A 12,027-nucleotide genomic window follows, 5' to 3' on the forward strand; every position below is an offset into this window, starting at 1 on the left:
GAAGAAGATAACAAGAACATGTGTAACTACATCCATAACAAGGACATAAGTGTCCAATCGATACCAGCATGCTTAACTCCTGCTCTCTCTTACTTGGGCTATTCAACACTTGCAAGAAGCCATGGTGGGAGGGGCCACAGCATCACACTACCTCCTGCCCCCCCAAAGTCAGAAATGAAGACAGTGAGACAGGAGCTACTTGGCTTCCTATAAATTGTTTTGTCCTTCCTCACAGCTGCAATCAGAAGCTAAGGGCTCCCGCAGGCCTTGTTCTGATCTGCTGCAGGCGATGGAGGGTTTTTGAAACGGAGAGGACTTGGCTGCGGCCCCATTTCAGCTGCCGTTGGGGCTGGCTAATGGGCTCATTCGGGAAGACCCCCGCCTGCCGCACTAAAGAGTCCCCCGCCGGTCCCCTCCTTAGTCCCAACCCAATTAATAAATGGGGGCTCCCACTTTATGGCTTTGGGAGCAGGAACCAGAGATACAAATGACCCCCAGGGAGGGACAGAAAAAGGCCTTCCAAGAATCAAGCCAGAGAATTGTGCATCCACAGGCACATGCTGCCACAGGCTAGTCATACCCCAATTTCAAAGCGTTAATGGAGAAAAAACTGGCAAAAACAAAAACAATTTCCTTCCCAGGTCCAGAGTGGGATAGCATGCTGGAAGTTTGTGGGCACAACCTAGCAACAGCCTCTGTCCTGCTTGGTTTTCCATCCTGAAAATTCAGGGTGCGGGCAACCATCTGGACACAGTGCATGTTCCACTACTGCCCAAGGGCGGGCTCCCTCTCAAGCTCTGATGTACTGAACACAGACATATCCCAGCAACTGGCTCATAACATAAACACTTCCCCTTGAAAACAAAGCAGCTACCTCGCACCCAGCTTTCACAACCACCAACAGCACAACTATGTCTTCTGTAGCCAATCTTTCATCCATCCCTCCACCCGGACATTCAAGTTAGAAACAAGCCTCTATTCTCTCTTATGGGTCCTCTTCCTTTCTTCTGGTTCCCCTTGTCCTACTCTAGTGCACGCCCCCACTGCCTCATGTCTGCACAAGAATGGTAATAAGCTAGCAAATTTCTGTTTCTGTGACCCATTTCAGCTGCAGAAAGTTCTCAACAGCATTTTCATCTCATCATGTTCTCTCTGTGGCTGCATTCCAATTCCTCGTGCAGTCCCACAGGACTGTTCCTCAAACTCCATTACCTCCTCTACCTTCCCCATATCTGTGGACAAAACAACACCTTCTTCCATGAGTCCCCTCCCTCTATTCCTCTTCCTCTTTTGTCCCACATCTTCTATCTTTACTTTCAAAGAATTGTTGCTGATCAACTCCATACTTTTGTCCTGATTATTCTTTTGCTTTGGCTTCCTCTTACTAGGATACTATTTGATTTTATAAGCTACATCAACATGTTGGTTTATAAATACTTCTTTCCCAATCCCTGCTGGGTATAATCTACCTCACTGTCTAGACTCAGAAGCTTCCTCACTCATGGTGGGCCCCTCCCTGAGCTCTCCCCAAAGACTGCCCTATGCTCTGCTAATGATATTACTACTCCCCAGTGAAGCAGCTCTCAAGGGATATTCTATTAAACAATCTTGAGGAACACAAGCTTACTCTCACCTGCCCTGACCTTGGCATCAAGTCTTTGCAAAGTTACAAGTTAAAAATTACAAGATGTCAAAACATTATAAAGCAAACAGAAAAACCAACCATAATTACCAAAGGGATTTGTTTGCCCTCTAGATACCATAGGATGAATAGCCTCATTTTGTTTCCTGTTTTTTAAGATTAAAAATATTCTATATTCTCAGGTCTTAACCTGTTTTGTAGAATGAAAATCAATCTCAGAGCCAACAATCATCTTGTTTTCTAACAGCAAGGCCTCAAATCACCATTTCAGGTTTTTAAGAACAGAGAAGTTATTCCTCTCTTTAAACTGGTGAGCACTGAAGATTTACCTCATTCTCAAACATCAAATCCTTGCTATCTCTAGATGAGCCTTGTGTGGTTGGAGAGGAAAAAGCAGCACACCACTCCCCCTTGCCCCTACATCTCGCTCAGAATAGCAAAAAGGATTGCCTTTTCTTCTGTCCATTCCTTGTATAAATGCGCATAATAAAAATAATTAAAAATGAAGTAGAGTGACCCATAGTAGGCACTTAAATCAGTTCCTTTCTTGTCTCTCTTCCTCCCCACACACCATAGATTTCTCAACCTTTCTGGGCTTATTTTTTCCATCATTGATATGGTACTGAACCACACATCAATGTTCCTTGCTCTAACATTCCATGACTCCAATTCCCGCATTGTGGATTGTTGGCTCTTCCACACATTGACCTCACTTCGAATTGGAGAGGTGATGGGGAATACTGGTTCCCAGGCTGACCTAAAATACATAAAACTACTTCCAGGAAAGCTTTAAGAGTTGTTAGCACATTGTATCCTTATCATTTACTTATTCTTTTATACTCTTGACCCGCAGAAGCTAGAAATCAGTGCTAAATAGATGCCCCCACATAAATTAATATTTTGCTTGTATTCTTCAGTTTCCTTGGAGAAAATGTGTTTGCAGCATCCCTTAGTCTGGGTTCTGGGCCCATCGTACAGTGACCAGGAGAAGGTTCTGAAATCCAGAGGACCCCTTAATTCCCAGTGGAGCCAGCTCCAACACAGTGAACCTTTAAACTGTCCCTGAACTTCACTAGCCCTATCATACATAGTGATCCCTCCCATTAATGACTGTCTTCTTCACAAGTGTTTATTCTAGGTCTCTCCCTGCAGCACAACTACCTGTTCTCCTTTCTTGCTCTTATTTCCATTTTTCTTATATTGCTTAATTTCATATGAGAACTCTGGTCTTCTAACAGAAATTCCAAATAATAACTAAGAGGCCAAACCCAAGTTAAGTTCTCAAACTTCCAGAATAGATCCAGCTCCTAAGTTTTGTCTTTGGATTCAGTCTCTTGTCTCCAGGGCTGAAAGCATTTCCAACTGCCTTAGCCTTGGTGAGAAGAGCAGCGTGTCCACAAGCCGATGCTCACCCAGTGTCCCTTGTAGCACTTCTGAGACACAGGAAGAATCCTTCCTAGAGAAGACAGCCTCCAAAATCCAGGTGTTGCTCTTTGTTTAGCTGTTTACATGATAACTTCTTAAAGAGGTTTCTTCACACTGCCTCTCTTAGAGGTGGCTCCTTTTGAAACTAGTAACACTATTTTAAGGTACAATCAGGCTACAGCAAGACACCCAAAAATCTGTCAACTTCCAGGTCTCACAGAATCTGTTTCTAAAAGGATTTTATGGCTGTATCTTCTTATTCCAGATAAGTATTTTATAGTTCAAGGTTTACTGAGAAAGCTTCTCTGAAAACAACCCATCTACAGGGTACTAATTTCACATCAGCTTTTCTCAGACTTGGATTAGTCATTTCTGACATAAGAGCTCTAATGAGAACAATCCAGCGGTCAAAACCTCATGGCCCCTCTGTGATGAACCACCGGAGCAGCAAAGCTGCTTTATCTGCTTCCTTTTGGACGTCAGAATCTTTTTTCAAGCTGTATATCCCACAGATTCTTTCTGTAACTAGCTAGCTTAGAAATGTATCACAGCCACAATCCCAGGCTATGGGAGAGGAGCTGAAGGTTGAAAGGGGAGGCAGGAAGATTGATACCTCTGATTCCCTCCCTGGTCAAAGAATCTTTTACCCCACTAGTAACTTCACTCAACAGCTCCTTTCACAGCTGTTGGCAATAAGGATAATTATTTTGCCTTCTCCTTCCCCTCCCACTCCAAAGTTGAAGATCTCAATGGGTATGTACCTTCTAAATTGCCTCAGATAGTCTTTCAAAATTGTGAAACAACATTTACTTTAAATGCCCAGCAGAGTTAGTTAAGCAATCGATAACCTTGGTAGGTCAAAATCACTCTAACTGGGTGGGAAAAGAAACGGGAAATGAAAAGAGGTAGGCGGGTAGTGATGCAGAGTTCACTACTTCTAGTTAAGAGGGTCCAGCATCACCAGTTAGTGACTCCTCCTTCAGGTGTTGTTCCCTTAAGCTTCCAACCTTGGCATCGTGTGATCTCTTACTATAAAGACAATAGAAAGATTGTATCTCCACAAATGAGGAATGCCACACCTGGTCAATAAAAATTAATCAATGCCCAGGAATGCTAACCTTGCCTCTCAGGATAAGCAGATAGATGACTTAGCTGAATGGGCTTTCCCATGGAATACTTCAGTACTTCCTCACTTGAGGAACTCCCTATTCTCATTCCATGAAGCCCTTCAGAATGACTAAGTTGTGCAAAGAGAAATCAGCAGTTCAATGAAATCAAACTATGGAGCTATCTTTAATAACAATTGAAATTCTGGTTTAATATCAAGAGCATTAGCTGTTAACTGTCCACTGTACAATTAAGGATTCCTATCTGGGAGCAGGTAGCACCTGATGTAGGTATTTGAACAGTATGGTTTTTAGTTAGAAATAATTTTGGGTGTGAAAGAGATAAAAACGTCAGGTTCCTAGATTCTCAGTCTTTCGGTTCAGAATTGAAAAGACAACCAGTGCCACTTAGGTAAAACAACATACTCTAGCAAGTTAAAATTCAAACTCCTAGGCATTCGTTTGCAATATATAAAGAACCTAAAACTCATCCTTTTCCCCTGGAAACTGAAGAACATGTAATTCTAGGAACTGGAACAATCTTGAGCTCTCCATTCTCCTGGGTAAAGATTGCAGAGCCAATGGGCAATGGAACACCATACAAATTTTGAGGATTCAAAAACAGGCTGACAACTATTTTCATTACCAGTTTTCGAATTTAGCTTTCTCCTAATTTCTCTTGTTCTGGTGTACTTCTTAATCTTGTATACTTAATCACCCCGTTTATAACTTCCTGATACCCTTATCTTCCCTCTTCCTTTCTCCTGATGGATCTTATTTGCTAAGCATTTTCAATGAGCAGCACTGCCACACACACTGCCTAGAAAAATTAATACTGTGTTCTAAGCTATGCAAGCGAAGAGAAAGTAATCTGTCCTCAGATGGAGCCAAGACAAATCTTGGAACTCACATTAAAAAAAAAAAAAAAAAGCCTGACTTATTTCCAGGGTTTGGCATTCTTCAGCAAATGTGACCTATGTACACTTATTTCCAGGCTGATTCTGTTCCACAACATGGGACCTGAGTGGGGAATCTGATTTAAGAGGCTTCGCTTTGGGTCTAAACAGCTTATTCACGACTTCCCCTGATGACAGTTGAGCTCAAACCCACTTACCTCTCCTGCCTGGAGGAGTCAGGGCACATGAAGCTCAACTCTTGGTGATCTGGGGCCATTATCTGTGTAATTGGTTTCTACCTTCCCCTTCCCCTCCCCACAAAAAAGTCATAATTCAGTTTCACTTTAAAAATCCTCTAGTTCCTAGTTTTTCCAAGTAATTCTTCAAACCCTGAAAACTTCTTTTGTAGTTTATGAGACTATAGCAGTTTTGAGAAGGAGAACTCCTAAGATTAGGGTGGAGGAAAAATGTCTTTTATACATGATCAGATATGCTTAGAGGGTACAGATTAAGAAGGAAATGCAATGGAGCAAAAGTGGTATAGTAGCAGGAAATATTTAATTTTCCAATCTCCACTTTCCATTTTTATAAACTGAAAGAAAAAAATTTAATATATTACAAAATATCTGTACATAGACAAAGTATACCCGATGGGGGCAAAAACAAGAGAGAGAAAGGAATACAGTGTCAGGAACCTAAGTCAGGGAAAATGAGGTGGCAACTGACACTTTTCTGATGCAGCATTCTCTCTCAAAACCTGCTGGTAACCATTGTAGCACTGTAACTATATAAGCATATTATATACATACACACATACAAAGTGGTTGGGTGATGTCTATGGCATAAGCTAACACAAGTCCTACTTACAAATCTGTGCTAACTGACCTGCTTTAAACATATCAATCCGATGTCATTTTCAAATCCTTATTGTTCCTATGGCCAGCGGAAGGAGAAAAAACTAAAAACTGGGTCAAACCTTTTTTCAAAACCACAAAAATTATCATGGTCAAACCAGTTTTGCTTCCCATTCATGAACAGAATTAGATTTCTCATCTGTTCAAAATAATGTACAATAAATAAAATAAAACCAAAACCACTTTTGAATGGAATTGGGTTTGTAATTTTTGAGCAGCCAAGCTGAAATTCTGCCAAACCTTCACTTCTATCACATCCATAAGTGAACAAATACCTTTTCTTCCTCCACATAGGTTCCAGGGTAGTAAATGAGTTTCTTTTTTCCTCTGCTTTTAGAAATAGTCAAATTACCAGTTTGTTCTTGTTCTTGTTTTTTTTTTTTTTTTCATTTTAAGAGTTAAGACTCCCCAAACTGGGGTGGGGTGAGATGGGATCATGTAGACACATACACACACTCACACATACATCCACCCCTTCCAGGGATGGGAGAATGGAGGCTTAAGGATTATTCAGAATGTTTGACATAATTAAAAATAAGGGTGGGAAAGGGAAAGGATAACATTATTGATGACTGCTGATAACCAAAATGCAATGAAAACATAAAAATTTTATTCATATTTGGTGGGAAATCAATTTTTTTTCCACTTAGCAGATACTTTTCCAAGTATCTAAGGCTCAGCTTTTTAATCAAAAACATGGGGGGGAGGAGGGACTGGGGCCCAAGCCAACTAACTGAAATTCTCTAAAATATGACGGTCCACGTCTGAAGACTGTTCAGAAGTCGACAGACAGAAGGTTCCAATGAATTTTCTTGCAATTAACCAATCGCAATATGCCTGGAAAATCTGAACATACTGGCATAAAAAATCATTAATGCCAAAACGGTTGAATGGTTCTCTTTCTAATCCATGTTTGGCCCCAAGGATAAGGGCAGACGAAAAACCGAAGAATGGTAAAGAAATACACACACCAATAACTACCTATTACAATTAACATGAAAAGTCTTCATCAAGTATCTTAAGTGGATTCTTTTTCATTTCTTTAAAGTTTTCTTTTGATAATTAATGCACTTTTTTCTTACAAGTAGATTTTATTTAATGTAAGAACTTGGCATTGAAGCATGAACTTTCACTTAGGTTTTGAAAACTATTCTCCAAGACACTGAAGTATGTTTTGTAAAACAGGGCTAACCTAAGCTTCACGAAATAAGTCTGTGCAAATTATATGACATGTAATTGCTTTTTTAAACACTCTGTATGCTGGTACTCACATAGAAATGGAAGACAGAATGAGAAGCCTCTCAAATTATTCAACACTGAGAGTCATTCTTGAATTTTCCATTTCCTGTTTATGATAATGCAAAATTCTTGCCAGGAAGTCATACTTTAAACCCCTGTACCAAAACCAAAACCAAATTCCTCTGGTGGAAAGTCTCTAAAAGAATTGGCAGGATATGCATGGCTGGGATGTGTATATGTCAATACTGTTCTTTCTCTCAATATGCAATTTTAAAACTCTCTTATAAAAGGTATCTTCAGAAAAATACCCACCCTAAACTAGGTTACATTTGCACATATTTTTGACAATATCACAATGCTTGGTTTGAAAGATTTTTTTTTGGACATAAAAATATTCATGTAAACAATATACTACCTGCTCTCATTACCCCTCTGGGAATGGAGGCATCATCTTTAACCACAGTTCAGCAGCAAAGTCCTAGGCTGTCGCATTTACAAATCAACTTCCCCATCAGAACATGGTTTTAAAAAAAAAATTCTAGAATTGAAGAGTTACAAAGAACAATGTAAGAGTTTGAATTTCCTTCCTTTTATTTAAAAAAAAAAAAGTAAATAATTATTTCAGGTTCTTTGGCATCTCAATGATTACTTTTTTCCAAAGAAATTACTCAAAACAGGAGGGAAGGGAAAGGTGGAGGCAGAAAGAGAACAAAGACTGAGAAGGAAATGGAGACAGCAAGGGGACAGAGGAAGATGGGAAGGAAGAGGAGAGAGAACATTAATATATACAGGTAAAAACAGAGACTGAGTATATTCCACCTATTCGTCCAAAAACGCCACCTTCCACAACCTGCTTTATGTGCAGCAAGGGGCATATTTGTTATCAAAGTTAAACCAACAGTAAGAATGAGTAATTTATTTGGAAAAAGCTATGTTCAAGATGCTCAATGAGGAAAAAAGTGTTCACTTTAAAAGAAAAAAAAATGTGAGATGGTGGAGAGGAAGAAAGCATTTATTTAAATCAGCCAGGCCACTCTGTTTCCCTTTTTACAAAAGCCTATCAGCAGCTCAAATTTTGTGAACACTATTATCTTCAAAAGAAAAACCCAAAACCCAATCTAAAATTTGAAACCATCAAAAAAGTCCCAAAACTTTAAAACCAAATGGAGCCTCTCCTGAGCCATCTCAAAACTGAAAATGTTCTCCTCTGCTCAAGAAGTGTAGTCAATAGGTAATAAAACATTTACTTTTTAATTTAATGACCCTTTTCATATTCTCTACTGTATCTACTAGGCACAGTTGAAGTTCTGGCTTTTACTCATCCAGAAGGAACTGTTGCCAACATCCTTAAGTCACTTGCTACTAACAAGTGAGCAAGAAATACAATGGACAGCTTTGCACTAGCCAAATGCAGATGATTACCTCAGTCTGGCAAACAATTTCATTTAAGGTTCTGAGGACTGGATGGAAGGATGGATAGGAAAGGAATATTTCAAGACACTGAAGTCTCTGGGCTAGTAAGGAACTCCTCTCCCTCTTCCCCCTCTTGGTGGGATTCTCGTAGGTCCCCGATAGAGTTTTCCATAAGCAGAAGACTGAGCTGGAGTGCCCCAGTGAAGGCTTGCTCCTGAGCTGCTGGCCCCAGCAGTTCCTGGCCCCAGCTCCCCGTAGTTTTGCAATTTGGTCTCTGTATGTATGACAGAGTTGCTGCTTCCCTCAGCCTTCAGGAATGGTTGCCCGACTACTGAGTGTAATAAGGGAACCCTGGCAAAACGGAGGTCCTGGTCACCTGGAAACTGCACTGACCCTGTGCCCTGGTAACTGCTGGACTCCCCAAGGTGGCTCACAGAGCCGGAGAAGGTCCTGTTCTTCACCAGGGCCTGGACCAAGGATTCTGTCAAGGCAGGACCAGAGTTGCGTTCATCAGTGTCAGTGGCACTGAACCCTGTTTCAGGCCCATCAGTGTTTCCGTAAGTTCTGTTTGGATGGGGCCGATTGGAGTACTCCACTGGTCTCAAGGCCTGGTGCTCATGTGGCAGGCGGCCAGGAGGCTCTGCTTCAGGTTGGGATAAAAGTTGCAGCAAGGCGGCTGTCACGGCTGGGTTCAACTCCTGCGGGGCGCTGGAAAGATCGCCTTCAACCAGAGGGGGTGGAGGTGGCGGCGGTGGAGGTCCGGGGGGCTCAGGGGGCCTCTTCTCTGGTGGAAGAATGTGAGGAGGACATGCTGTGGAAGGGTTACTTCTTTTAAACACCATCATAAAAATCATGTGATTATAAATACAGACACACAGACATACAGACACACACACACGTACTGCCCAACATAAACAAATATCAACACAAGTAACCAGATATATAAAGAATAAAATATTGGGATTAAGAAATCGCAATTCATAAATAAAACAAGTGTATTTTAGATCTAACAGTTGGTATAAAAAGATCATATGTTTCAAAGACTGTCCTGATTTTTGTTTGAGATCTCCATTTTCTTCCTTAAAGAACTAATACCCAGGCTGCTGGTAGCCGTCTGATCCCTTTTTGCTGTTAGATAAAATCATCAATGAAAATAGAGCAGAAAAAAAATGAGAGAGAACAATACACATCCTTTGGTCACATTTCTAGCACACAATCTTGGTGTATAATGGAGACCTTGACTTTGAATGGACTTGGCTAATACATTTTACAGACTACTTGATGATATAAGGTTAACCTAAAACAAATCTTAAAGATACATAGCAGAGAAGAAATAAAAGCTTTTCATTATCATATACAAGAACATACTTGTTGCTCCAAACTTTAGTCACCTCTTCCCATAATCATATTCTCAAGAAAGGAATATCAACCACAACACCGTCATTTAGCTTCCTGTGTAATTATAACTGAAGTCCTCTTCTAGCATAGTTTTTTTTTTTTTTTCCAATCTACTGGAGTTTTTTTTCCACGCTATGGAAAAAATACCATGATAGTGGGGTACCATGCAGAATGGTATGTTGATAAACAGCTGCTTATCTTGGAGACCATCGTTAGGAATGTACTGGACTAATACTGAACTCTATCTTCACAGAGACCTTGGTCTTTGTTGAGCCACTTCCCCATTTTCCTCCCACTGCTTAGTGTGTCTAAACACAGCAATCATTGTCTAATAATGACTCCTGTTAAGGCAGGAAAGGAAAGACAGAAGATGGCTGAGCTTGAGGACACACAAAACAAGCACATGGTCTGAACAGTGCTTTCAGAGATCTGGAAGTCACTCTGATGAAGGAAAGGTTTAATATTTTTGAATATTTTCCAAGTAGCCCATTTTCTTTTCCCCTCTGGAAGAATAAAATAGCCATACAGTCATTCTTCTATTACCTGGGTTAGCGATTTAGTCATTGATCAGATAAACCAAAGTCAGTTTTGAGTTATAATTAGGTATTTCTGCAGCATATTTACCTTAATTATATTTTACCATGAAAATGAATAAGTAGGTTTGCATTCCCTTAGCATGTGATGAAAGCACTCCAAAACTGTAAGGCTATGCAGAGGATAAGGTCAGGTGTTGCATGTAACATAAAAGTAGGGTGATGAATGGTTCCAGTTTGCCCTGAGGGAGGGTGACCAGGTTTCCTTTCTGACTTTTGGTTTTAAAACCAGGACAATCCGGGGCCCGGCAGCGTGGCCTAGTGGCTAAAGTCCTCGCCTTGAACGCCCTGGGATCCCATATGGGCGCTGGTTCTAATCCCAGCAGCTCCACTTCCCATCCGGCTCCTTGCTTGTGGCCTGGGAAAAGCAGTCGAAGACGGCCCAAAGCATTGGGACCCTGCGCCCGTGTGGGAGACCCGGAAGAGGTTCCGCGTTCCCGGCTTCGGATCAGCGCAGCACTGGCCGTTGTGGCTCACTTGGGGAGTGAATCATCGGACGGAAGATCTTGCTCTCTGTCTCTCCTCCTCTCTGTATATCTGACTTTGTAATAAAAATAAATCTTAAAAAAAAAAACAAAAAACAGGACAATCCAAGAATGAATGGGTCACCCTATATATATTACATACTACCAAAGCTACTTATTGACTGGCTGGCTGGTTGGCTGGGCAGCAAAGGAAAATGAACTTAGCCAGCGAAAAGTCACAACGTGTAAAGTAGACATGTGAGTAAGCTGGGCTAACTGGATTACACCATTCTATGGAATAAGCCTTCTGCTGTCAGCACTATACATCTTTTAAGTAAGCACATCAAGGTACCAGCAGCTTTTTTTTTTTAAGTATTTTTTAGATGATACAAAACGGAACAGCAGGTTTCTTAATACCAGGGGCAAACTATTAAAATGTATAATTGTGAAAATGGGCAAATCTAGAGGTACATTATTCCAGCTATTTCAATTTCGTATTTATGTAGCTCTTGTCTTTAATCTCAATAATTTAATGAAAACTAATTCCTGGGCTCAAATTCTTGCCCAAGTATAAAATTCCTAATCCATAATAGTAAAGCAGATAGATGTAAGGGTAATAAAACTTCTTAAAGGAATTAAAATAAAACATGAAATACAAAGTGTTAGGGAAAGTCCTGGCGCAGTGGCCTAGTGGCTAAAAGTTCTCAACTTATAGGGATCCTATATGGGCACTGGTTCTAATCCTGACAGCCCCGTTTCCCATCCAGCTCCCTGCTTGTGGCCTGGGAAAGCAGTCGAGGATGGCCCGAGGCCTTGGGATCCTGCGCCTGTGTGGGAGACCCAGAAGAAGCTCCTGGCTTCAGATCCGCTCAGCTCCAGTCACTGCAGCTGCTTGGGGAGTGAATAATCGGACAGAAGATCTTCCTTTCTGTCTATC

At 41.0% G+C, this 12,027-nt stretch overlaps 1 protein-coding gene across 12 annotated transcripts in view; it reads right to left on the reverse strand.

Annotated features, from left to right (window-relative positions):
- Positions 1-12,027, reverse strand: part of CDK12 (cyclin dependent kinase 12) — an 80,279-nt gene that overhangs the window by 20,088 nt on the left and 48,164 nt on the right. For 5 of the 12 annotated variants that reach the window (XR_009247002.1, XR_009247001.1, XR_009247003.1 and 2 more), the window contains exon 14: positions 9,029-9,446. The exons of 1 other annotated variant lie outside the window; for it this stretch is intronic. Coding sequence is in view for 7 of the 11 variants with exons in the window: in XM_058676688.1 (XP_058532671.1) it covers positions 9,029-9,446 (418 nt within the window). In the remaining 4 variants the exon portion in view is untranslated. Of the gene's footprint in view, positions 1-6,874; positions 9,447-12,027 lie in introns of those variants that run through there. 6 more of the 12 variants (XM_058676690.1, XM_058676686.1, XM_058676685.1 and 3 more) reach the window with 3 other exon arrangements.

This window comes from Ochotona princeps, chromosome 17 (genome assembly GCF_030435755.1).
Source record: "Ochotona princeps isolate mOchPri1 chromosome 17, mOchPri1.hap1, whole genome shotgun sequence".
In the NCBI taxonomy this organism is placed as follows: domain Eukaryota; kingdom Metazoa; phylum Chordata; class Mammalia; order Lagomorpha; family Ochotonidae; genus Ochotona; species Ochotona princeps.